At 38.4% G+C, this 27,848-nt stretch overlaps 1 protein-coding gene across 3 annotated transcripts in view; it reads right to left on the bottom strand.

The window, feature by feature from the left end:
* SHOC2 (SHOC2 leucine rich repeat scaffold protein) overlaps positions 1-27,848 on the bottom strand; it is an 87,398-nt gene that overhangs the window by 7,113 nt on the left and 52,437 nt on the right. For all 3 annotated transcript variants that reach the window (XM_066354765.1, XM_066354766.1, XM_066354764.1), the window contains exons 4-5: positions 8,477-8,607; positions 3,236-3,424 (exon numbers count right to left, since the gene is read on the bottom strand). In XM_066354765.1, coding sequence (XP_066210862.1) covers positions 3,236-3,424; positions 8,477-8,607 — 320 coding nt within the window. The remainder of the gene's footprint in view (positions 1-3,235; positions 3,425-8,476; positions 8,608-27,848) is intronic.

Consider the following 27,848-nt stretch of genomic DNA (forward strand, 5'->3'; position numbering starts at 1 on the left):
CATAAACATGTATAACCAAGTGAAAAGGTAATGAACGCCTACCTGGACTGCTGCGTTCTAACCCTCTTATAACTAACTGAACATTAGATTAATGCCATCACCATTGCTAAATCTCATACAACCTGACTAACATTAAGTTTCATACTAGTTTAAGATTATAAAATTATTTTGAATTTCCATTAGTTCATTTATTATATATTTACAAAGAATTACATGAAAGAAACATATATCATGTGACCATAAAGTCATGGTGCACTTTTGATCGGTCACAGGAAAGCAACAAAAGACGATAGAAATGTGAAATCTGTACCAATTAAAAGGAAAACTCTCCCAGTTTCATACCTATTCAGTGCAGTTCGATGTGGGCTCATGCACAGATTTTTTAGGGCTCCTTAGGTAGCTATCCCGTAGAGCCTCTACAGACTTGTCACTGACTGATGGCCTACCAGAACGGGGTTTCTCCACCAAACTGCCGGTTTCCTTCAACTGCTTATCCCACCAAGTAATGTTATTCCTATGTGGTGGCGCTTTGTTCGTTATAAACGCGCCAATATTCACGTTGCACTTTGGTCACGGATTCGAATTTAGCGAGCCACAGAACACACTGAACTTTCCTCTGTACCGTCCATATCTTGACTGGCATGGCCGTGGGCTGCTCCTCTGTATACACGGTGTTACGTCCTCATCTGTGCATGCACACATGCTGCCACATCATCCTACAGAAACTGGGAGGGTTTTCCTTTTATTTGGTGCAGATTTCACATTTCTATTGTCTTTTGTTGCTTTCCTGTGACCGGTCAAAAGTGCGCCATGACTTTATGGACACACTGTATGAACGAGTATAGATAGAATCAAGGAGCATCGTACATTTAGACTACAGTTTAAGGGACCATTAATTATACTGAAATGGTTCATCAAAGACAAAAGGATTTATTATGATATAAGAGAAAGAACACTATATCTGGAAGCAGTAAATATAGGTTTCCTGAATGCCTACCTCAGTCATGGAATAGCTACGTGGCCAATTTACTTATCACCTCTGGCCCTAAAGTTTGTTCACTACAAATTAAATCTCTGAATAAATCATTTCTCATTTCTTTCCTCCTTTTGTAATAAACTTTTTTCCTTATTACAAATGTAAAACTCATTCACTGTAGAGAATACAGATACAAAAAAGAAACTAAAAAAACCCATAAATAATTTTGACATTCAAAGATAAACATACTTTGGTGAACACTGGCTATATATGTGCATTTACGTATGTGTACATGTGTGTATGTAAATCATAGGTATTTAATAAAATAATTAAGCACATTAAAAATAGCTTTCAAAAACTGTGTGGAAAGAATGTCTTATATGCTTTAACTTTTTCCTATTAATAAATCAAGAATACTTAACTGGTATTTAATATTCTTCTATACTAGCATATTATTTTTAACAGCTTCACTGTATTCATACATGGGCAAATCTGATATTGTGGGTTTGGTCCAGACCACCGGAATAAAGTAAATAAATATCACAATAAAGCAAGTTACACAAATTTTTTGGTTTCCCAGTACACATAAAAGCTATGTTTATACTATACTATAGTCTATTAAGTGTATAATAGCACTATGTCTAAAAAAATGTACATACCTTAATTTAAAAAGTTTATCGCTAAAAAATGCTAACCCTAATTTGAGCCTTCAGAAAATCAGTCATTATGTTGGTAGAAGGTCTTGCCTAGTTGGCTAAAGCTTGGGGTGGCTGTGACAGTATCTTAAAACAAGACAACAATGCAGTTTGCCACATCAATGAACTCTTCTTTTCATAAAGGATTTCTATAGCCTCCCTACCTCTCTCAGCCTTCAAAGCATTGAAGTTAGGATCTTCCTCCAGATTTGGCTTTTGCTTAAGGGAATGTTGTGGGTGGTTTGACCTATCCAGACCACTGACATGTTCTTCATATCAGCAATAAGGCTATTTTGTTTTCTTATCATTTGTGTGTTTACTGGAGTAGCACTTTTAATTTCCTTCAAGAACTTTTCCTTTGTAGTCACAGCTCGGCTAACTGGCACAAGAAGGCTGGCTTTCGGCTTATCTCGGCTTTCAACATGCCTTCTTCACTAAGCTTAATCATTCCTAGCATTTCATTTTCAAGTGAGAGACATGCAACTCTTCTTTCACTTGAACACTTAGAAGCCATTATAGAGTTATTAACTGGCCTAATTTCAATATTGTTGTGTCTTAAGGAATACAGAGGGCAAGGAGTGGGAAAGAGGGGAATGACCGGTCGGTGGCACCATCAGAACAAACACAGCATTTATCCATTAAGTTTACTGTCTTCTATGAAGCAATTCATGGGGCCCCAAAACAATTACAATAACATCAAAGACTGCTGCCTGACCAGGTGGTGGCGCATCAGACTGGGATGCAGAGGATCCAGGTTCAAGACCCCGAGGTCGCCAGCTTGAGCACGAGCTCATCTGGTTTGAGCAAAAAGCTCACTAGCTTGGACCCAAGGTCGCTGGCTCGAGCAAGGGGTTACTCAGTCTGCTGTAGCCCCCTGGTCAAGGCACATATGAGAAAGCAATCAATGAACAACTAAGGTGTCGCAACGAAAAACTAATGATTGATGCTTCTCATCTCTCTCCGTTCCTGTCTGTCTGTTCCTATCTATCCCTCTCTCTATGTGTCTGTAAAAAAAAACAAAAACAAAAAAACCCCCACAACACATCAAAGATTGCTGATCACAGATTACCATAACAAAATAATAATTTAAAACTTTGAAATATTGCAAGAATTACCAAAATCTGACACAGAGACATGAGTGAACTAAAGTGGTGCAGACTTACTTGATGCATGGTTGCCACAAACCTTCAGTGTGTAAAAAAACCCCACAGTATCTGCGAAGTGCAATGAAGCAAAGTGCAATAAAATGAGGTATGTCTGTAGTACTTTTAGAAAATGAAATCTCTATTACTGTTATAAGACGTTTGGTACTAATAAAATAGGAAGCTCTGCAATAAAGTGCCCTATAACTATGCTTTTGTAGACATTCCTAGTTATTTCTTTAGGACCATTGCTAAGGGTCTACATGGTTTTAAGATATCTGTTACCTAACACAACTTGTCCTGAAGTATCTTTCGTATCAGCTAGACCCCATCAGCAAGAAGCAAACGCCCATTCTCCACAGAGAAAACAAATGAGAAGTGCCAGGAACAGCAGCTTCCCCCTAATACAAACAGAGGCTTACCTTCATATTCAGCTTACTTAATACTTTCGCTCTGGAGAAAATTCCAAATGGGATTTTATTGATTCGATTGTGTTCCATGTTGAGGGAATAGATGGTGGAAAACTGAGATGGACCACCTACTGGATATAACTGGAAGCAATTTCTAGCTAAGGTCAAACTATTCAGTTTCACAAGACTTGATAAAAGACTCTGTAAAAAAATGAAATAAACATAAGAATTAGAACTGTAAAAAGACTTATTCTGGAGAGTATAGAGCAGAAGTTCCATACACAAATGCCTCAAAAGGGCCTTGCAGGTAAGAAATGACAGACTGGCTGGGACATTCTATGAAGCCCCATGAAGAGTGACAGTCACTATTCAACTCTAGCTAATTATTCCTAGCAGGAATACGGAGCCAAATAGAGTCAAGGTTTCAGATTTTACAAGAAACAGAAAATTCATTTATTTATATGCAATCTTCTCATTTTTATTCTTTGGCTCAATTTATTTAAAATATAAAGAAAATAAGTCTGTGGGTAAGAGGTGCCTCGTGAGGGGCCAGTCTGAGACATCTGTAGAAGAAAAACTTTGGTATCACACAGTCCTGGTTCTGACACGAGCAGGTGACCAGTCCTTTCCAGGTCTTTATAGTTAAGTACCCGTCTCTCAATTATTAAGATTAACACAATGCCCGACATAGAGTAAACAGTTTAGTAATTTAATGGTTCCTTTTAGAAATATTAAATTCAGAAGAGAATTATACATCCTGATATTGTACAATACATTGCTTTTCCATATGGTAAAATTTCTGAGGGAATATGCACCTATCAAAATATGTATTAAGCACATCCTCCCATAACCCCTTACTTCAGTCTCTACTATGGTGTATGTGGGTACTAGGTGTTTAGGAATGTCTGCTATTAAGAAGACTAAACCCTAGAGAAATATATCACACAGACATGAAAAGAATATAATACATAATTGTATATAATCAGTGATAAATTATATAAAATAGACTCTTGCTATCCAAGTCTGGTTTAAGGAAAAGCGAATCAGCATTCCCTGGGAGCTTACTAGATATGCAGTCTTAGGCCCTACTAGTACAGAATCATAGTAGGTATACATGAATCTTGAGATTCCTGGATGATTTGTATGCTCATTAACATTTGAGAAACTGGTATAGGCTATAAAATAGTTTTGAATCCTGGTTCTTTTAGTAGCTTGTGATCTTGGGTAAGTTATTCCTCTGAACCTTAGTTTAATCATTTGTAACTAATGAAGCCTTATTTTACAGGTTGTAGTAAAGATTTTTTAAAGAAATAAAATACATATCTATAGTTTTACAATATCTAACATACGGTTAAGTACTTAAATTTTAAGACCCTTCTCTTTGAATTGAAGATGAGAAAAAGTGAAAAACCTGGAAAAGCAGTAAAAAGGCTGAGAGTGAGCTAAATATTGAATGATGAACAAAATTAAGTATTTAGAGAAGCAGAAGAAAACACTGTGGATTGAAATAAAAGCTCAAGCAGGAATAAACCAAGCAATGTGAAATGTGCATGTGTATGTGTTTTAAGTAATGTTTCACTTTTAGCTGTCTACCATGAGGAAATGGGAGACCAAGTACCTGAGGTGGTAACTGATTCACACGGCCACAGCAGGAATAAAAAAACTATATAATTAAAGATGTAATTACAAGGTGAACTGAAACTTGTTCTTATACTGAATGTTAAGTTATCAGCATTTGTCTACTGGAGCACACAGATAAAAGGAAGAGCACAGATAAGAGTGGTGAGAAAGCTTCACATGGCAGTCAATTCAGGAAAAATGTCTACAGTATATTTTACTGAAAATAAAGGAGTTTTATTGAGTCTCATGGCAAAAACGTTACTTATTCTTACAGCCTTCTTTATTGAATTAACATTCTCCTATTTAAAAATGTTAACACTGAGGATATTGGAAAAGGGGCAACAAAGAAGGCAGCTCTCCAACCTTTCATTCTTAGATCATATTGTGAACTTTGGGATTGTTTATCTTTGCTTTAGAGTCGGACACATCTAGGTTCCCATCTTAGATCTTTACTCACTGGTCTTGTGACCTTTGGTGAATTAGCTAGATCAGGGGTGGTCAACCTTTTTATACCTACCGCCCACTTTTGTATCTCTGTTAGTAGTAAAATTTTCTAACCGCCCACTGGTTCCACAGTAATGGTGATTTATAAAGTAGGGAAGTAACGACTCTATAAAATTTATAAAGCAGAGTTACAGCAAGTTAAAGCATATAACAGTAATTACTTACCAAGTACTTTATGTCAAATTTTCGCTAAATTTGGCAGAATAAATCTTTATAAAATAACTTATTATAGTTAAATCTTTTTATTTATACTTTTGTTGCTCTACTACCGCCCACCATGAAAGCTGGAACACCCACTAGTGGGTGGTAGGGACCAAGTTGACTACCACTGAGCTAGATGATCAATATATCTTTCACTATATTCCCAGAAAAATATGTAAAGTAACAGATCTGGCCAAAAACATAACTTCTCTTAAGTCTTATTTCTGCACCTCTTTGATAAGAATATCCCCAATAATAAGTAGGAATATAATGAAGATTTGAATGGATTAATATGCACAGAATTCCTAGCCTTATGCCTTGAGCATTAAGTTCCTTTTCCTGATGTATATATGTCTACATTAAAGCCGGTCCATTTTTAGATAGTCTTAAAAAGGTAAAGTGTACATTTGTCAGTTCTGATTTCAGCAATGTATAAGCCTCAACTGGAACTCACTTTTCTTGTTTTTCTTGCCTAACCCAGTATCTTAAGTGCTGTCTAAAAGATTTTGTCTTCTTTACTCTATTTAGTATAAATGCAGATAAGTAGGTATTTGCATTAGGAATATGCTCTCCCAAAGCACATACACTATGTTTAAATAAGACTTAATGCTTTCCTATATTTGGATAAGGCCAGTCAAGAGCTTCCCCCCATAGCTTCTCCACCTGAAAATAGGCCAGTTAAAAACACACATACATACATGCACACACACACACACACACACAAACATGCACACAAAGCCCTCTTCCATAGCCAGACTGAAAAGAGCTGTGCTCTTTATAATTCTATCAAAAATAAATTCTGACTTATTTCGCTCACAGAATACTATATATGAAAGGACTTACCGCAATCTCTGTATTCTAAGAGGTAACCAATAATTATTAGCTTCCTTTCATTGACAGAAAGACTAAATATAGAAATAAGTTTTAAATTTCTCACTGTGAAATCTAATATTTACCCAGTGTTTATGTTCAGGCACAGTGAAGTTGTAAAAGTGGTCAATCACACCTTAACAGCATCCCAATGAGGTCTAATCGATAAGCTAATTTTTGTCTTACTATGGTATGAATCACTTTTACAAAAAAGGATGATGACATTAAACAGTAGACTCTCATCCATTTTGATCATTCTAAATCACCATTATAACAAAACATGAAAATTCCGACAGTCTAGTTGTCAAGGCTCCAACTACAATCTGTGGATTCTATTCCTTATCCCACTTACACTGCTGCTAACAACATTACTCTTCTGCCGCAGGTGCAATACTGTCACAATAGTTTCAGTGAACGGGTCCAGCCTAGAAACTACAATACTGGGAAGCTCATTTTTGTTCTCTGGCCAAGATCCTTTCTGAAACCCCAAATGCCCAAATTAATAGGAGTCAAATTAAGAGATGCTACTTTATTTTTGTATCCCGAAGAAACAAATAGATTGAATATATGTATTAGTATAATAATTGCTATAAACCTATAGCTTCATCTACTCAAATTATTCTTTCTAAATCAAAGTATAAATCTGGAAAACATTCATCCAAAACACTTTCATTCTTAATTCAAATATACATACATGAACACTATGGAAAAACCAGCTAGTCAAAACAAATTATGTGTATAATATGTGTTATAGTAGACTTTTTTTGATATTTTTATATATATATTTTTAAAGATTTTATTTATTCATTTTAGAGAGGAGGGAGGGAGAGGGAGGGAGAGGGAGAGGGAGAGGGAGAGGGAGAGGGAGAGGGAGAGGGAGAGGGAGAGGGAGAGGGAGAGGGAGAGGGAGAGGGAGAGGGAGAGGGAGAGGGAGAGGGAGAGGGAGAGAGAGAGAGAGAGAGAGAGAGAGAGAAAGGGAGAGGAGCAGGAAGCATCAACTCCCATATGTGCTTTGACCAGGCAAGCCCAGGGTTTCAAATCGGTGACCTCAGCATTCCAGGTCAATGCTTTATCCACTGCGCCACCAGAGGTCAGGCAATATTTATTTACTGATTTTTAACTGAATTTATTACGGTACAAGTTTAGGTGTGCAACTCAGTAATACATCATCTGCACACTGTATCGTGCACCCATCGCCAACCATTTTTAAGTGTTAAAAGGAAAAAAAAAGACTTTACAAAAGCTTACTGAATCCATAAGTCTACAATTCCATTCTTTTATATGTTAGAATACTACAGTAAGATATTATGCTGAATAACCATTAGCAAAGATACAGATTGTTGGGTATGCTAATAAAGTAAGCAGCAAAAGAAGAAAAGGCAAGAGTGAAAAAATAATAAAAGTTGAGAAGGAATTTTTTTTAAAGTATTGTATTTTGCCCAACTAATCTGAGCAAAATAAGTGAAAATATTTCTTCTAATAGAGCCAATAAAACTCAAGTTAAAACTAACGTGTTAAAAAACAACAAATTAAGAAAAACAGATTTTGGTGACTGACAGATGCTAACTAGGCTTTAATATTACTGTATAAACAGGGTAATTAATAACTTGGGTCATAGTGTTGAAGCTAATATTAATCTTGATAATAAATAGTATGTTCTATGTAGTTCATTGTTTTCATATCTTTTTACAGTCCCTTTTTTTATATAACTAAACTAGGTAGGGTAGTTGAGCATTAAAACCAGCCATACAACTTTTCCTTCATTATAGCTTTTATTGCCAGTTCTCAAAATGAAGGGAGAAAGATTTACGTGGTGCTAAAGGGGAATGTAGCACACCAATTTCCCACCTTGCTTTCTCCCTGCTGCACATGGAAAAAAATGTTTTTATTATGTTCCTTTAATCATACCTGTTCTTTCTTCTTTGGAGTTTTTATCGTAGTGGTGACTCTCTCCACGGCATACTCATGCTTAGGCAATCTCAACCATCAATTACTGACCCCGCTGTAGACTTACTAGTTCTCCATTCATTGTCGTGCATGCTTGTTTCTACTTCTTACCTCTGGTAAAGTGGAAATGTTATTGTTCTCTAAATTTAATTCTTCAAGTGCACTGCATTTTGCTAGTGATCTTGGTATTGCTGACAGTCTGTTATATCTCAGACCAAGACGACTTAAACTGGACAGGTTTCCTGTGAAGAAATATATAAAAGGAATTTTTAAAAATATGACGAGCTTCTCACAGTCCCAGTGTATCAACCAGATTTTCATGAATCACTGTGAAACATTATTTCAGCAAAATCTTTAAGTTGAAGTACCAAGGAACACACTACACTCCATTGATTACTGAAACCACTTTTGTGTCCACTTGTTCTAGTGAGATAATGAAATACACAGCTGTAAGTCAATTATAAAAATAAATTGTTAGGCAGTATTTACATACTTTAAAAACAACCTTTAGATAAGGCCTAACTGAATAACATCAAGCAGTGTATATTTAAAATTTATAATAGTTATCCCATTTGTATCTATGTGATAATGATCCAAGATGGAACAAGTGGTTATATATAAAAACGTATGTGTAATTTTGAAGAAAAGAATTTCTAATTTCTAATGGTATTATTTAAAATATATAAAGCATAATTATTTAGTAAGATGAGAAAGGTTCAAAGGTTCAAATTTTCCATGAGCTTAAATACAAACATTCCAAAATTTCTCTGAAAAGTTGACTTAATAATAAAACATTTCTCAAAATTATTTTTTTTTAATTTCAAACAAAAGTGAAAGTTATAGTTTCTTTTATCTAAATCTATACCAGGCTTGAGCACAAATTAGCTATTATTAAATACATGAAAAAGCAGAGCAAAAAAATAGGTATTTTCTAGTTTTTCTGCCAAGACTACATATATGGCAAATGACAGTAAGCTACATAAATTAATGATATCTGCTGTCATAAAAGGTTTAAATTCAATTCAATTTCACAAACAATATACATCAGAAAATAAGTACATTTTATAGCCAAAAAAACCCCACACACATAACAGTGATGAGAATTTAGTGTTTATTATGACTGGTCAATTTCTTTTCTGACTTCAAATTTACAACTGTTGCTATAGCATTTTTATTTTTATTTTATTTTTTTAACTTATTTAATTAATTGTGTTTACATAGATTCTAGGGTCACCATGAATGCATCCCCCCTCCCCTGTATTCCCCTCAACATCTCCCTTGCCCCCCTCCCTATAGTGCCCTCCCGCCTTCCCTTCAGGTTTATCCCATCCTGTCATCCCCTTTCCCTCTGTCCTCTTTTCCTCTGGTCCCTTTGATCCCTACTCTGTCTCAATTCTGTTCCTCAGTTCTCATTATTCCTTGGATTCCTCAAATGAGTGAGGTCATATGATATTTTTCGTTCTCTGCCTGGCTTATTTCACTCAACATAATAGTTTCCAGGTCCCTCCATATTGTTGCAAAAGGTAATATTTCCTTCTTTTTCATAGCCCCATAGTATTCACTATAACATTTTTAGACGGGCCAAGTTTCAATATCAAATGGAGCCTCTGGCTTTAAATTAAATAGTATTACCAGTGTTAGGAATAACAGAAGTAGTTGTCTGTGCCACACTTAACTTTTTGGAGACAAATATTTGGATGCTTTTCAACTTTCAGCAACCGTCTATTTCTTTATTTTTGCTCTTGTCTTTTTTTCAAAAAGTTGTTGCATGAATAACTTTTCTCTTAGATACAACTTTACTACAACACTTACAGAAAAGATTTATTAGCCTGTACATAAGTTTAGCCTTGAAGCCCAAGAACAGCACTCACTATGCCGTATGACCCTCACCTAGTTACAACTCATTGCATCTTCCCCTCTTGCTGAAGAAATCCATGACTGAAGTTGTAGAAATGACTAAATGAAGTTAATTTTTACCTTTTACATTTTCAAGGTAAGAATTAGTCATTTGCAAGGAAAAGACATTGATAATTGTATACCACAAGTATAGCCAATTATAATATAGAAAAACTCAGCAATCATTTCAATTCCGGCAATTTAGAGCTATTCCAGAGGTATGCTATGATCATTTACATTACTTTCTTATAAACAGTGTTTGGAAACTGGGTCAAGAGTTCACTGGTACTGATTAAGTATATTCCAATAGGCAGAAAACTGAACACAAAAGTAACAATAAAAACTACGACTTAGCAAAGACAACTTATTTAGTCTTTAAAGTGCTTTTTCTAGCCTGACCAGGAGGTGGCACAGTGGATAGAGCGTCGGACTATGATGCAGAGGATCCAGGTTCGAGACCCCGAGGTCGCCAGCTTGAGCACAGGCTCATCTGGTTTAAGCAAAAGCCCACCAGCTTGAACCCAAGGTCACTGGCTCCAGCAAGGGGCTACTCGGTCTGCTGAAGGCTCACAGTCAAGGCTCATATGAGAAAGCAATCAATGAACAACTAAGGTGTTGCAACACGCAATGAAAAACTAATGATTGATGCTTCTCATCTCTCTCCGTTCCTGTCTGTCCTTGTCTATTCCTCTCTTTGACTCACTCTCTGTCTCTGTAAAAAATAAAAAACAAAAAATAAATAAAGTGCTTTTTCTAAATTAACTAAGGATGCTTCTTCAGGAGTGCCGTTCTAATGACATGCTGGTGAGACGTGTCAATTCTGGAGAGAAAAATGAAAAGGAGAGGATTGGATGACTTTCCAAGCTTCAGAGAATTTAGGGATTAGAAATAAGGGCAAGAACAATATTTACTATTGTTATCACTGAATTATGATATTGAATATGATATGTTACTTAAAAGTCAGGTTGTCAGAGCCTGACCAGGCGATGGCACAGTGGATAGAACGTCAGACTGGGATGCAGAGGACCCAGGTTTCAAACCCAAGTTCACCGGCTTGAGTGCAGGCTCATCCAGTTTGAGCAAAGGCTCACCAGCCTGAGCCCAAGGTCGCTGGCTTGAGCAAGGGGTCACTCAGTCTGCTATAGCCCCCGGTCAAGGCACATATGAGAAAGCAATCAATGAACAATTAAGGTGCTGCAACGAAGAATTGATGCTTCTCATCTCTCTCCCTTCCTGTCTGTTCCTCTCTTTGTCTCTCTCTGTCTCTATCACAAAAAAAAGTCAGGTTGTCAGAAAATAAAATAATCTGCTTTATGACCACTAAATTAGTTAATTATAGTCATATTTTTAACAGCTACAAATAGAAACTACCTATATATTCAAGAATAGATAAAAAATTATTTAATATAGCATAAAAAAACCAAAGGATTTTATATTTTCTGTGTGACCCTAGGCAAGTTACTGAACTGAGTCTATTTCTTCATCTGTACAGTAGAAATATAATGCCAAATACCTGACAAGGTTACTCTAAGGGTTAAATATAATGTGTATAAGACACTTAGCACAATGACAGATATATAACAAATATTCAAAACACAATTTTATTCTATGGTATGCCTACATACCGATATATTCTGCACCTATTAAGATGTTACAAAAATTTTTAAGATGTGACAGACTTTTAAGTTATAATGTTAAGTGAAAAAAAAAGGTAAAATTGTACATTTTATATAATCTCAACAATGAAAAACAAACACAAGCACACACAAAAAGAGCATGGTAGAACAATGGAAGGTTAAACTATTTTCCTTTGAATTTGTCCATATTTTTCCTAATTTTCTATAGTTTTATAATTTTTAAAAATTCGCTTGATAAAGAGAACAATCTAATTCTAAAAACATTTTTTTTTTTTTTTTTTTTTTTTTTTTTGTATTTTTCTGAAGCTGGAAACGGGGAGGCAGTCAGACAGACTCCCGCAAGCGCCCGACCGGGATCCACCCGGCATGCCCACCAGGGAGGGATGCTCTGCCCATCTGGGGCGTCACTCTGCCACAATCAGAGCAATTCTAGCGCCTGAGGCAGAGGTCACAGAGCCATCCTCAGCGCCCGGGCAAACTTTGCTCCAGTGGAGCCTTGACTGCGGGAGGGGAAGAGAGAGACAGAGAGGAAGGAGAGGGGGAGGGGTGGAGAAGCAGATGGGTGCCTCTCCTGTACGCCCTGGCTGGGAATCGAATCGGGGACTCCTGCACGCCAGGCCGATGCTCTACCACTGAGCCAACCGGCCAGGGCCCTAAAAACATTTTAATGTTAAAATTGAGATTTTTTTAGCCCATTTAGAAGCGCCCATTTGCTTCTCCACCCCTCCGCCGTGCTTTCCTCTCTCTCTCTTCCCCTCCCGCAGCCAAGGCTCCATTGGAGCAAAGATGGCCCTGGTGCTGGGGATGGCTCTGTGGCCTCTGCCTCAGGCGCTAGAGTGGCTCTGGTCGCAACATGGCGACGCCCAGGATGGGCAGAGCATCGCCCCCTGGTGGGCAGAGCGTCGCCCCTGGTGGGCGTGCCGGGTGGATCCCGGTCGGGCGCATGCGGGAGTCTGTCTGACAGTCTCTCCCTGTTTCCAGCTTCAGAAAAATGGGGGGGAAAAAAAACTGAGATTTTTTTCTACCATCCTTTTTCTGAATAAATATTTTACATTATGGAAATGTTTTTCACTAATGTAGAGGTGTGATGTTTGTACACTTTACATTTTGAGAACCATCTTCTATAAAGTGAAAATATGACCTAAACTGTGGAAAAACAGACCATGGTGGTTTGAAGTTTTAGATAGCCATCCTGATTAAAAAAAAAAAAAAAAAGATAGATAAGATATCCAAGCAGCAGCAATAAAAGCCACCTGCGAGTAATCAGCCTGGACTTGACCATAAGATACATGAAGTGACTTGTCAAAGTCACCAGCTAGTTGTGGTAGTTATAATCAAACTCAGCTGGCTCCTTATCAAGCAACCGTTCTTAGGACCTTGACTGCTCCAGTTCGCTTGTTTTCTTCTGACACAGAACTAAAATGTTTTTTACCTCCACACTGTTTGTCCATGTTGTTGTGCTCATGGAATTTGTTTTTATCCCATATTAAGTCCAACACATCTGTTCATGAAGCTTTCCCTGGCCCATTCTATCAAGAAATTATTAATCTCCCTGCAAACTGCATTTCTGGCAGCATACCATAAGTTGGTATTTAATTATATTTGGTCTTATACTGTTAGTTGTTGCATAGATTAGTTACCTCCTCCAATAGACTGAAAACTCTCTTGCTATATATATACTTCTATCTCCCCATAGAATTTGTTTTAGTGACACATAAGTACACAAGCAGGCATTTATTATTTGTCCTTTTTCCATTAGGAATGCGATTCAAAAACTTAAAATTACATGGAAGGCTCATAAAATTCTCTTTTCTTTGACTATTCTCATTTTATAAAATGGCTTGTCTATGAAACAGATTTTACTAAACATGATTTTAAAATATGTATCAGATTTGTCTGGTCTATCTAAACAGAAATTAATTATTCTATGAATGTTCATAGTAAATTGAAGGGGGACAGTTCATCTCTAAGTAATCTAAGCAGCCCATTTCCAGAAACGAAGAAGTAACAATTCCAACTCTCTGCTTCCTACTGCCCCGCCAAATAATTTTTTATATTACAAAATAAATGAATGAGTCTTAATCTCTTTCCCCAGATAACTATGGTTTGCAATCTAATATGTACCTATTGAGGCCTTTCTCTAAGCATTTATTTACATACATACAAATACAGAGATTTTGTATACTTGTTTTTATATAAATGGAATCATTCTATAAGCTCCTCCCCCCATATATAGGAAATACATATAAATCTCATTTTATTTAATCTTTATAAAGTATTCTAAATGTTTGTATCATTATCTCTAATCATTTCCCAATTCGATGACATTGGTTTCTAATTTTTTTTTTCCTTTTTGTATTTTTCTGAAGCTGGAAATGGTAAGGCAGTCATACAGACTCCCGCATGCGCCCGACTGGATCCACCCAGCATGCCCATCAGGGGGGCGATGCTCTGCCCATCCGGGGCATCGCTCTGCCACAACCAGAGCCATTCTAGCGCCTGAGGCAGAGGCCACAGAGCCATCCTCAGCGCCCGGGCAAACTTTGCTCCAGTGGAGCCTTGGCTGCGGGAGGGAAAGAGAGAGACAGAGAGGAAGGAGAGGGGGAGGGGTGGAGAAGCAAATGGGCGCTTCTCCTGTGTGCCCTGGCTGGGAATCGAACCCGGGACTCCCACACGCCAGGCCGAAGCTCTACCACTGAGCCAACCGGCCAGGGCTGGTTTCTAATTTTTAAAAAAGAATTCTGTGAGCAACCATATATATATATACACATACTATATATATATATATACACACACACACACACACATATATACATGTGAAAGTATTTCTGGTCTATCAGAACATATAGATATTTTAAATCTTGATAGTACCACCGGGCTGTATAAAGTCTCATTCCTACCAAAAGTGAAGGACAGTGTCCATTTGCTCACGTACTTTTAAAATGGGGAGGGAGGAAAGATATCAATATTTTATCCCTTGCCTATTTAGCTATACAGCAAAGGCTGAGAGAGGTGGAAATTTTCCTACAAGTCGTGATAATGTCTGACTATAAAGAATTTCAAAATCTTTTGAACAAATTTCATTTGTTCTATGATGTTAAAGATTAAAAAAAGCCATCGGCCTTAAAAACAAAACAAAAAATCCCCAGCCTGACTTGTGGTGGTGCAGTAGATAAATGTCACACTGGAATGCTGAGGTGCTAGGTAGTCGGTTCAAAATCCTGGGCTTTGGTGCGTACAAATGGGAGTTGATGCTTCCTGCTCCTCCCCCGCTTCTCTCTCTCTCTCTCTCAAATGAATACAGTTTTAAAATATATTTAAAAAATAATAATAACCTGGAAGTAAATAAGACCAAGCTTTTCTCTCCTCCTTCATACCATTGCTTTCCCTACGGAAGAAAGCTGTTCCACTGTAAAAAGGACTCAAGTATTCATTCAGGGGTCTTTGAAACTTCCCAGAAGTGGAGAAGACTTGTTAATAGTAAAAAATGCCCACGATTTCCCTCCATCAACTGAGTTGCCTCATTCAATCACTGTTCAGGGGGTCCTCAGGTTACAACAGTCTGACATATGACGTTTTGAGTTTACAATGCTCACTCCCATAAAAACTTTAAAAAAATCGAGACATGAGTGTCTTGGCTTACACCATTCACGTCGTACTTATGGACTGTGTAGGCAAACCAGTTCCAGACTAGCCTGGAACAATTCTTTAAGGAGGTAGAGAGGACTGCCACAGATCCTGTGCCCTCTACATCAGCTGCTTCTCGAGATGAAACACTTGTAGTACTGGTAGAATCACCAGCGTCTCCTGCAAGTTATCCTGCATCTCCAGCTTCTTCCTCCCAGTAGGTCACTCTCTCCCACCTTGCAATGCCTCTTCCAGTGTGCAAGCCAACCACAGGAATAAAAAGTAAGGAATTTTTTTTACACTTATTTTTTGTCATTTTTTCTATTACTACAGTACAGTGTACAATACAGTATATTTACATCCTTTTCCTTTTCCTGTGGCTTAGTTGTGTATTTTTTTAATTTTCTTTATTTTTTTAGATTTTATTCATTTTAGAGGAAAGACAGAGAGATAAAGAGAGAGAAGAGAGAGAGAGAGAGAGAGGGGAGAGACAGAATGGGAGAGGAGCAGGAAGCATTAACTTCCATTTGTGCCTTGACCAGGCAAGCACAGGGTTTTGAACCGGCGACCTCAGTGTTCCAGGTGGACACTTAATCCACTTAGCCACCATAGGTCAGGCCATTAGTTGTGTTTTTATGTTCTAAATTATGATTTTACAACTGTGTTAGGATACGTGACTTAGGCTAGCGTATGTTTCAACTTACAACCAAAAATCGGTTTACATCACTGTCGTAGGAATGGAACCATGTTGTAACTCGAGGACCTCATGTGGTAGACACATACAATATTTTAATCATTTTTTATGTTGACTGAAACCCCAAAGCTTTTTTCTGGTAACAAAAATTAGTATGGTAACCAAATTCTAAATGCTTATCAACTCAAAAGCTGAGTAAATAGAACCAGATTCCTACAAGTTCTCTCCCAAAGGCAAAATAATTCTTAAGTTTCTCACTATTAAAATCGGAGTAAATTTCTAGAATTTAAAAATTACAAAATGAAAATGATGGTGAAATTACCATATTAAATTATCTAGTACCAAAATTCAGTTATTTAAACAAAAATGGTACCTCCAACTTTCCTAAACTTTTTCTTTTTTCCTGGTGTGTGCTTTAGAAAAAGTTGAACTTTAAAAAATGTAATGTATAAGAATATGCTATTCTGATGAAGAAATTCATGGTTGTAAAGGCTTTACCACTTTCTTGAGAGCATGACATGTTCAAAGAGTCATCCACAGTTTGCCAAAACCCATTACTCTCAAAAAAATAAAAGCTGAAAAAAATTAAGGATGAAATATCAAAACTCTCTTATGCCAGAGAAAACTTGACATCAGAAGTCTGGCATTTACTGTGATTCACCCCCTACAGTGGTTTCAACCTCTAACCTCTTCCAATGAGCGGTTTTAACCACAAACTAAACTGTAACCTAGAAATCAAGCCATAACTTGCTTTAATATTGAGCCATTGTGACTAAGTAAAATCAATGTTTCTGAGGTTTTGTGTATAAATGTAGGCTGATCACTGCCACAATCACTGGCATTTAGCATTTAAGTGCTTAACTTTGTAAGCTGTTCTATGCTTCACTTTGACAGCTTGCTTTCTTATGCTGTCTGATTTTTAAAATATGGCAACATCAAATGGCTATGAATTAAAATTAAATGCTTTAATTTCAGCTAATATGATCAGCATCTTTAGGTTAATTCAGTATAACTTTTGAGTAAGACTCTAACTTAAAAAGCCTTCATCTTATTTTAACAAAGTAACAACAAAAAAAGGCAGAAAATGTACACAGTTCTAACAAATATCAAAGGTATAATTCTTTTTTCAATATTAAACTAAAAAAACTGAAAGCACACTGAAAAGCAAGCAATACAAAAATTCTTAAATGCCAAAACCTAAAAGAATACCACTATTAAAAATAAAACTAGTAAAGTTGTTATATGTAAGCTGCACCGTAATTACCTAAAACCTAACTACTAAAGCTCTACTTGTTGATAAAAACCATAATTATTGTAACATTTCTTCAGAGCCCAGTGCAACAAAAAGACCTCTGTGAATTGTTCTGTACTCCAGCCTTGAAGGCAAGATCTTGTTGCATATTTCTCTCTTTATCTCATTTTAAGAAAGGAAAGGAAAATATGTTTTCCTACTTCAGACACAATCTCTCTCTCCCACCCACTATTTCATAAAACCACCAGAGATCTCCTAAGCCTTTAAGATTGTCAGGTTCATAGTCTGAAACCAAATGATTATTGTAATTTAACAATATTTTCTTTAGTTCATAACTGATTCTTGAATTAGAAAATATTTACATGAGACATTACACTTTTTATCCTTCCACAGGGCAGACTAATGGTTAAATGAGAGAAACTAGAAATACGTTTTAAAGTACTGTCCCACTTAACTGCAACCAGCTGCCCCTCCCCATTTTCTCCTGCATCTTTTCCACATTCTACGAGCTGTCAGTGATTCTGGCACTGCTCAGCCTGGAGGTAAATGGCAGTGATTATTGCCAAGGAGCAATAACTTCTCTAAGAGTGTTCATGTTAAATAAATAAAGAGACAAAACATCTCAGTCTACATTTTTTTTAAGTGAGAGGAGGGGAGATAGTGAGACCATCTCCCACATATGCCCCAAATAGGATTCACACAGCATCCCATCTGGGCCCAATGCTTGAATCAACCGAGCTATATTTTAGTGCCTGAGGCCGAGTCTCAGACCAGTGGAGCTATCCTCAGTGCCGGGGCCAATGCTCAAACTAATCAAGCCACAGACTGCAGGAGGGAAAGAGGGAGAGGAGGGGGAGAGGGAGAAGCAGATGTGCCCTGACCAGGAACTGAACCTGGGACATCCATACACTGGGCCAACCAATCAGGGCCTAAGTCTGTATTTTTTTAAAAAGAAAAGGCAAGGAAATAAAGTAAGTTTTGAAAAAGTAATCATAAGGTGGTAGTTAGAAGATCTGTCTTTGAACAGTGAGTTTAGGGCTAATTTCTTCAGTCCAGAGGGAAGAGCAGGGCAGCTGCTGCAGGACTACCATCAACCCTCCAGGATAGGTGGTGGGTTGTTTTTTTCATTTTAAGTTATACTTTTCAAAAAGCAGACTAGGAAACTGAGAAAAAGTATCAGGAAAACTATATTCTAATTATTATAGTTTGCCACTATGTTTTAGGTGAATCATACTCCAATAAATGAGAAAAAGAATCTCAAAAGTCAATTAGGACTGTTAAAATTTGTAATAGACCAAAATCCAAATGTTCAAATTTCTCACCAAATCTCAACCTTCTGCTAAATAATCAAAGTACTGTGGATAGAGGGATGGAAAAAGGCAAAGAATTATTTTAATAGCCATGGCATATGATAAATGACTACAATATTATAAAAATTTCTATAAATATTATTTCTTTTCCTATTATATTTGTAATAGCTGTACTCTATTTGATGACAACTATCAGAATATTCAAAAATGAAATATCAAAATTTTTCTTATTGTTAATGTTTCAGTTCTCATTGATTTTCAATATATACTTGTAATCTGTCCATGTAAAATGTACTAGAAGTGAGACACTTGTATTATTCTGATATAACATCTTAACTAAGAGATTAATAATGAAATAAAGTATTTTCATATTAATCAACACACTTAAAATACATTAGAATTACTTCTGAGGGAACAGAGATATGTAAAATTAAGAAAATCGGGAGAAAGATGGATACATGAAGACATTACCATTTGTCAGGAAACATGAATCCAAAGGACCATAGTCTTACTAACTAGAACATTTTATCATTCATTACAACCTATGCTTTCTCTGTTTGACAGGATTATTCATTTTAGTACTTAAACTGTACCCTCCTTTGATTGTTAAGAAGATAGGAATAGGAGTGGCAAGATGGCGATGGAGTAGACGGACGTACCAACTTCCACTTCCCAGAACCAAAGTGGATTACAACTTAATTTTAAGAACCATCATCTGGAAAAACCAACTTTGGACTAAACTAAGAGGACTCTATAACCAAGAAACACTGAAGAAGCCACACAGACTGGTAGGAAAAGCAGAAATGCAGAGGGGGCTGCCCAGCTCCCAGCACGAATGGAGGGACTCACATGGTGGGAAATGAGTTTAGAGGAGAGGGGAGGGTCCTTGGCCCCAGGACCAAAGCCCCAGCCTGCAGCCTCAGAGACTAGAAGAGTGTCCATATGGACAGTATTTAGCTGCAAAACAAGCCAGGATACTGTTTGTGAGAAAGAGAGAGATTTCTCAGACCCAGTACTCTTATTAAAGGGACCGCGCAGAAAACCTCTTTCACAACCACTCACCCAGGACTCTGGGGGACGGGAAGAGATGAGAGAACTGGAGTAGCAGGAAGAGAGTAATCTAGGAGGCACAGGGAGAAACACTTTGAGGGACAGGTACCCTAACCCTTGGGTTGAGTCACTCCCCAAATCTAAAGTGAGTATTTACCCTGGAACTAGCAATACCAGCAAAGGGAAGGACACCAGCCAAACAAGCTCTCCCATGGCACCCAAAGCATAGTCGCTTAGAAGAAGGGAGCCATCAGGAATACAGTATTCAGTGCTAGGGTTTGAGCTGCACTGCCCCAACCCACACTGCTGAGGGATTGCCACGGGCGGGTGGCAGCAGCGGGATGCGGAAGCCAGGCTGGCCACCACTGAGGTCCAGGGTGAGCTCAGTCCCGCCCGGTGAGGGCAGAAGGGGCAGACGAAAGTGGTCTGACCCAGCTGCTGGCCAGGTGAGCAAGAGCGGTCCCACCTGCAATCCCACCCACAGGGGCAAGGCGAAAGCCAGAGAACCTACAGAGAGCCACGGCTGAGCAGGGGAACACAGCCCCGCCAAGGAGCCGGGCTTACGTCCCAATCTGCAAACGCAGCCACGCCATCGGAGGCGGGGCGAAAGCCAGGGAATAGGCAGAGACCCACGGCTGAGCCAGGGTGCGCAGCCCCACCCCTGGAGCAGGGTCTTGTGGTGTTGGGAGCACAGCCCTGCCCGCAGGGGCGGAGACCCATGGCTGAGCATAGGTGTGCAGCCCCGCCTCTGATGCCAAGGCTTGCTGCCTCAGCGCAAAGCACAGCCCCACCTGAGGGGGGGGGGCGGGGCGAAGGCCCACCAGGGCTCGTAGCCCAGGCATGTGAACACAGCCCCCCCCATCCCCCCCCCCTTCCCTCGTGGAGGAGAGGTGGAAACTTCAGTGACTGCGGCAGCAGTCGGCACCGGCAACACCCATACACCAATGCCTGAGGCAGCAGCAGAGGGAGTGGTGGGCCTGCAGACAGACCACACTTAGGGAATACAGAGGCCACACCTACTGGACTCCTGTGGCCACACCCTTGTTATACACAGACAGAACGGGAAGGCAGAGAAATGCAACCCAAATGAATCAAGAGAAATTCCCAGAAAAGAACTTGAATGAGTCAGATAATAAACAAATTACCAGATGCAAAGTTTAAAATAATGATTGTTAGGATGCTCAAAGATCTTAGAACAGCAATTGAAAGACATAACAAGCACCTAAAGAGATAGCAAATATAAAAAAAGGATATTGAAATAATTTTTAAAAATCAGTCAGAAATGACAAATATCAGAAAGTGAAGACCACAATGGAAGGAATTAAAAGCAGGATGGATAAAGTGGAAGACTGAATCAGCGAGTTAGAACAGTGGCCCCCAAACCCCGGGCCGCGGACTGGTACCAGTCCATGGGCCTTTTGGTACGGGTCCACAGAGAAAGGATAAATAACTTACATTATTTACATTTTATTTATATTTAAGTCTGAACGATGTTTTATTTTAAAATATGACCAGATTCCCTCTGTTACATCTGTCTAAAACTCACTCTTGACACTTGTCTCGGTCACATGATACATTTATCCGTCCCACCCTAAAGGCCAGTCCGTGAAAATATTTTCTGACATTAAACCGATCTGTGGCCCAAAAAAGGTTGGGGACCACTGAGTTAGAGAACAAGATAAACAAAGGCACAGAAGCAGAGCAGCAAAAAGAGAGACTCACTTTTGCAGTGCTGGTAGACCTGGTCCCTACCGCCCACTAGTGGGGCGTTCCAGCTTTCATGATGGGCCAATCGTGGCGCTGTTTGGTTGCACGGTAGGGACCAGGTTGACCAGCACTGCAAAAGTGGGCGGTTTTTATAAAAAGTTTGACGACCCCTTAGGAGCCCTGGCCGGTTGGCTCAGTGGTAGAGCGTCGGCCTAGCGTGCGGAGGACCCGGGTTCAATTCCAGCCAGGGCACACAGGAGAAGCGCCCATTTGCTTCTCCACCCCTCTGCTGCGCTTTCCTCTCTGTCTCTCTCTTCCCCTCCCGCAGCCAAGGCTCCATTGGAGCAAAGATGGCCCGGGCGCTGGGGATGGCTCTGTGGCCTCTGCCTCAGGCACTAGAGTGGCTCTGGTCGCAACATGGCGACGCCCAGGATGGGCAGAGCATCGCCCCCTGGTGGGCAGAGCGTCGCCCCTGGTGGGCGTGCCGGGTGGATCCCAGTCGGGCGCATGCGGGAGTCTGTCTGACTGTCTCTCCCTGTTTCCAGCTTCAGAAAACTGAAAAAAAAAAAAAAAAAAGTTTGACGACCCCTGCGAGAGCACTGTGACAACATGAAGAGAAATAACATCCACATCATAGGGGTTCCTGAAAAAGAGAAAGAGCAAGGGATAGAGACTTTGTTCAATCAAATCATAGCTGAAAACTTCCCTAAATTGATGCAGGAAAGTCACACATGTTCAAGAAGCACAGAGAATTCCATTAAAGAGAAACCCAAAGAAATCCACACCAACACACATGATTGGATCATTTAATCCATTTACATTTAAGTTTATTATTGATATGTAGTTGTTTATTGCCATTTTATTCTTTAAAGCTATCTTCCTCTTTCACTATATTCTTTTCCCCATACAAGGACCCATGTATGTTACGCATTATCCAATAAAAATTTGGTGTTCCCGGAGGACAGCTGTGATTGGCTCCAGCCACCCACAACCATGAACATGAGCGGTAGGAAATGAATGTATTGTAATACATGAGAATGTTTTATATTTTCAATGTTATTTTTTATTATTATTAAAAATTTGTCTGTGAGCCAGATGCAGCCATCAAAAGAGCCATATCTGGCTCATGAGTCATAGGTTCCCAACCCCTGACATAGAGGCTAAAGAATACAGAGGATCAATGAAACCAAGAGCTGGTTCTTTGAAAGGGTAAATAAACAAGATTGACGAACCTTTAACCAGACTCACCAAGAAAAAAAGAGGACTCAAATAAATAAAATTAGAAATGAGAGTGGAGAAATAATGACACAACAGAAATACAAAATACTGTAAGAAAATACTATGAAGAACTGTATGCCAAAAAATTAAACAACCTAGGTGAAATAGAAAAATTTCTTGAAACATATAATCTTTCAAAAATCAATCGGGAAGAATCAGAAAACCTAAACAGACCGGTTACAACAAATGAGATCAAAACAGTTATCAAAAAACTCCCAGCAAACAAAAGCCGTGGGCCAGATGGCTTCATTGGTGAATTCTACCAAAGATTCAAAGAAGAACTGACTCCTATCCTTCTCAAACTATTTCAAAAAATTCAAGAGGAAGGAAGACTTCCAAGCTCCTTTTATATGACAAGCATAATTCTGATTCCAAAACCAGGCAAAGAAAACACAAAGAAAGAAAATTATAAGCCAATTTCCCTGATAAATTTAGATGCTAAAATCCTCAACAAAATATTGGCAAATCAGATCCAGCAATACATGAAAAAAATCATACATCATGATCACATGGGATTTATTCTGGGGAGGCAAGGATGGTACAATATTTGTAAATCAATCAATGTGATTCATCACATAAACAAAAGGAAGGAGAAAAACCACATGATAATTTCAACAGATGCAGAAAAAGCATTTGATAAAATCCAGCACCCATTTATGATCAAAACTCTCAGCAAAGTGGGAATACAGGGAACATACCTCAACATGATAAAGGCCATCTATGAAAAACCCACAGCCAATATCATAATTAATGGGCAAAAATTAAATGCAATCCCCCTAAGATCAGGAACAAGACAGGGGTATACCCCCTTTCATCACTCTTATTCAACATAGTACTGGAAGTCCTCGCTACAGTAATCAAACAAGAAGAAGAAATAAAGGCATCCAAATTGGAAAAGAAGAAGTAAAACTATCATTATTTGCAGATGATATGATACTGTATATTGAAAACCCTAATGTCTCAGTCAAAAAACTACTGGACCTGATAAATGAATTCAGCAAGGTGGCAGGGTATAAAATTAATACACAGAAATCAGAGACATTTTTGTACACCAACAATAAACTGTCAGAAAGATAAATTAAGGAAACAATCCCTTTCACTATTGCAACAAAAAAAAAGTACCTAGAAGTAAATTTAACCAAGGAGGTTAAAGACTTGTACTTGGAAAATTACAAATCATTAATCAAAGAAATCAAGGAAGATACAAACAAGTGGAAGTATATACCGTGCTCATGGTTAGGAAGAATAAACATTATCAAAATGTCTATACTACCCAAAGCAATTTATAAATTTAATGTAATACCAATTAAAATACCAATCACATACAGTGGTTTGTTGAGATACGAGTTTAATTCGTTCTGTAACTGAGCTCGTAAGTCAGTCAACTCATAAATCAAACAAATTTCTCCCATTTAAAATAACTGAAATAGAGTTAATAAGTTCCAGCCCTGTGAAACATCCCCAAACCACCCTAAATTATGAAAAAAGATGTTTTTAATTAAGAAACACACATGTATACTTTACCAATGCATAACAAAATATATGAAATAAGATTAAAAAGTGTTATTTAGCACTGTATTCTTACCTTGGAGACAGACGAGTGCGGCTAAGGCTAACGGAGGTGAATGGCGGAGGAGGAGGGAGGGAGAAAGGGATGCAGGCACTGTAGACACGTAAACTAAAACTAAACTTTCTTGACACTAAATGTAAACTAAAACTGTACTTTCTTTACTTAAAATGAAACCACAAAAACTTAATTGTAAAAAAAGACACTTTCTTAACTTTAAACTTAACCTAAGCTTAACATTACGTATTTTTCAGTTAGTCATAACCTGTTTTTGCCTTTTTGGCTGCACTTTCAGAACTTTCACTTGCAGGACTTTTGAATAAAAATCTATCCAAAGAGGTTTGCTTTTGCCTGCCTTTTAAAATGTTACAGAAATGTGACAAACAAGTGTCATTAAAAAATGCTGAAGCTCGACCAGTTGAAACTTTTTCTGGGTGTTTCTTTTCAATGAAACTTGAAAGCTTTTCCCACATTGCCAGCATGTCTTTAATTTCACTTGTAGAAATCACTTCCTCCGACTCTAGCTCCTCCTCACTACCAATCTCTTGCAGAAGCTCCATATGTTGCATCATCTGTAGCTCCTTCAACTCCTCAGTTTAGAGTTCCTCCTCATGTTCCTCAACGAGCTCCTTTACGTCACCCTCACCTACCTCAAGACCCACTGACTTTCTGAGGGACACAATCTCCTCCAATGCTTCTATCTCGTCTCAGTCTCTGGTTCGAATCCTTCGAAGTCCCTGTCTGCAACAACATCAGGACATGACTTTTTCCATACCGAGTTCAAGGTTCTTCTTGTAACCTCTTGCCATGCCAAGTCAATAATGCATAAACATATCACGATGATCTTTCCAAAACTCTAGAAGGGTTAGATTTGTATTCTCAGTCACTTCAAAGCAGCGGCGGGACAAGTGCTTTGTGTAAAGCCTTTTAAAGTTGGAAATGACCTGCTGATCCATAGGTTGCAAGATTGAAGTCGTATTGAGTGGGAGGTAGAAGACTTTCACAAATTTGAGCTCATCGAGAATGTCATCTTCAAGACCAGGTGGGTGAGCTGCAGCATTTTCAAGGATTAGAAATGCTTTCATCGGGAGTTTATTTTCTTGAAGATATTTCTTCACTGCAGGACCAAAGACCAGATTTACCCATTTAATAATGGGTAAATTACTAAATGTGTACTAAACTGCCGAGTAACCCATGACCTAGCATTGGTGCGCCACATAACCTGCAGTTTTTTTTTAAGAATCTTGTGAGTCTTAAAGGCTCGAGGATTTTAGAAATGATACACTAGCAGTGCCTTTACTTTACAGTCACCACTAGCATTTGCACACAATGCAAGGATCAGACGGTCCTTTATGGGTTTATGGCCTGGCAGCTTCTTCTCCTCTGTGGTGATGAAAGTCCTCCGGGGCATTTTTTCCCAAAACAATCCTGTTTCATCACAGTTGAACACTTATTGGGGGATGTAGCCTTCCTTTGTGATTAGCGCAACAAAACGTGCGAAGTACTCCTCAGCTGCCTTAACATCAACACTCGCAGCTTCAACATGCCTCACTACCCAGTGGATGCCAGATCTCTTCTTGAAATTTTCAAACCAGCCGTGACTTGCCTTAAACGTATCTTCTGCTGCCTCTTTTGAGGTTGACGGTTCTTTCTTCTTCAAGTTGCCGTAAATAATACATGCCTTTTTGCATATTACAGTCTCCGTCACTAAATCTCCTGCCAGCTCTTTCTCTTTCACACACACCAGAGAAGCTTCTCCATTTTTTCAGGGATATGTGTCCTTAATTGGGACAGAACTGTAGTTTCTTTCATTGGATTTGCGCTTTTGATGGCATCCTTTTGTTTAAGGATGGTACAAATAGTACATGTATTGCGGTTGTACAGCCTTCCAGTTCAATCACTCGTACTCCACACTCATGTTTTTCTATTATTTTTTGCTTCACTTCTATTGACATCATTCTCTTCTTCTTCTCACCATTGTCCTTAACACTCACTTTCTTTGGCCCCATGATAGCACACACAAAAAAAGTTAGTAAAAAATACAAAAATGATGCAAGAACGAGTACAGTACACAAGATTTGACTTGATTCTGCGGGTAACATGTGAGAAAGAACAAGATGCTGGTGTTGTGCTACCGATACTAGACCCATGCACCAATGTGCCAACAAGCAGCAGTTTTTCGAATCATGACTCGTACCTCAGAATTTCGCTCAGATCTCGAACAAAAATATTGACAGAGTTGCAACTCGTATCTTAAAAATTCATATGTTGGTCTGCTTGTATCTCAAGGTACCACTGTACTTCAAAGATATAGACTACATATTCCAAAAATTTATATAAAACCAAAAAAGAACACGAATAGCCTCAGCAATCTTAAAAAAGAAAAATAAAGTGGGAGGTATCACACTTCCTAATATCAAGTTATACTATGAGGCCATTGTACTCAAAACAGCTTGGTACTGGCATAAGAACAGGCATATAGATCAATGGAACAGAACAGAGAACCCAGAAATAAACCCACACCTTTCTAGAAAATTGATATTTGACAAAGGAAGTAAGAGCATACAATGGAGTAAAGACAGAATCTTTAACAAATGGTGTTGGGAAAATTGGACAGCTACCTGCAAAAAAATGAAACTAGACCACCAACTTACATCAGTCACAAAAATAAACTCAAAATGGATAAAATACTTAAATTTAAGTTGTGAAACCATAAGCATCTTAGAAGAAAACATAGGCAGTAAGCTCTCCGACATCTCTCAGCAATATATTTGCTGATTTATCTCCACAGGCAAGTGAAATAAAAGACAGGATAAACAAATGGAACTATATCAAACTAAAAAACTTTTGTACAGCTAAAAACATTATGAACAGAATAAAAAGACAAACTATACAATGGGAGAACATATTCGACAATACATCTGATAAGGGGTTAATAACCAAAATTTATAAAGAACTTGTAAAACTCAAGACCAGGAAGACAAACAATCCAATCAAAAAATGGGCAAAAGAAATGAATAGACACTTCTCCAAAAAGGACATACAAATGGCCAATAGACAGATGAAAAAATGTTCAACATCACTAATCATTAGAGAAATGCAAATTAAAACCACAATAAGATATCACCTCACACCAGTCAGAATGGCGTTCATTAACAAAACACACAATAGGTGTGGGCGAGGATATGGGGAGAGGGGAACCCTCCTGCACTGCTGGTGGGAATGCAGACTGGTGCAGCCACTGTGGAAAACAGTATAGAGATTCCTCAAAAAATTAAAAATGGAACTGCCTTTTGACTCAGCCATCCCACTTTTTGGAATATATCTCCAAAACACTGTATCACTGATTCAAAAAGAAATGCACCCTCATGTTTATGGCAGCATTGTTCACAATAGCACAGATCTGGAAACAGCCCAAGTGTCCGTCAGTGGACGAGGAGATTAAAAAACTGTGGTACATACATA

Source organism: Saccopteryx leptura, chromosome 13, assembly GCF_036850995.1.
Source record: "Saccopteryx leptura isolate mSacLep1 chromosome 13, mSacLep1_pri_phased_curated, whole genome shotgun sequence".
NCBI classification, from domain to species: domain Eukaryota; kingdom Metazoa; phylum Chordata; class Mammalia; order Chiroptera; family Emballonuridae; genus Saccopteryx; species Saccopteryx leptura.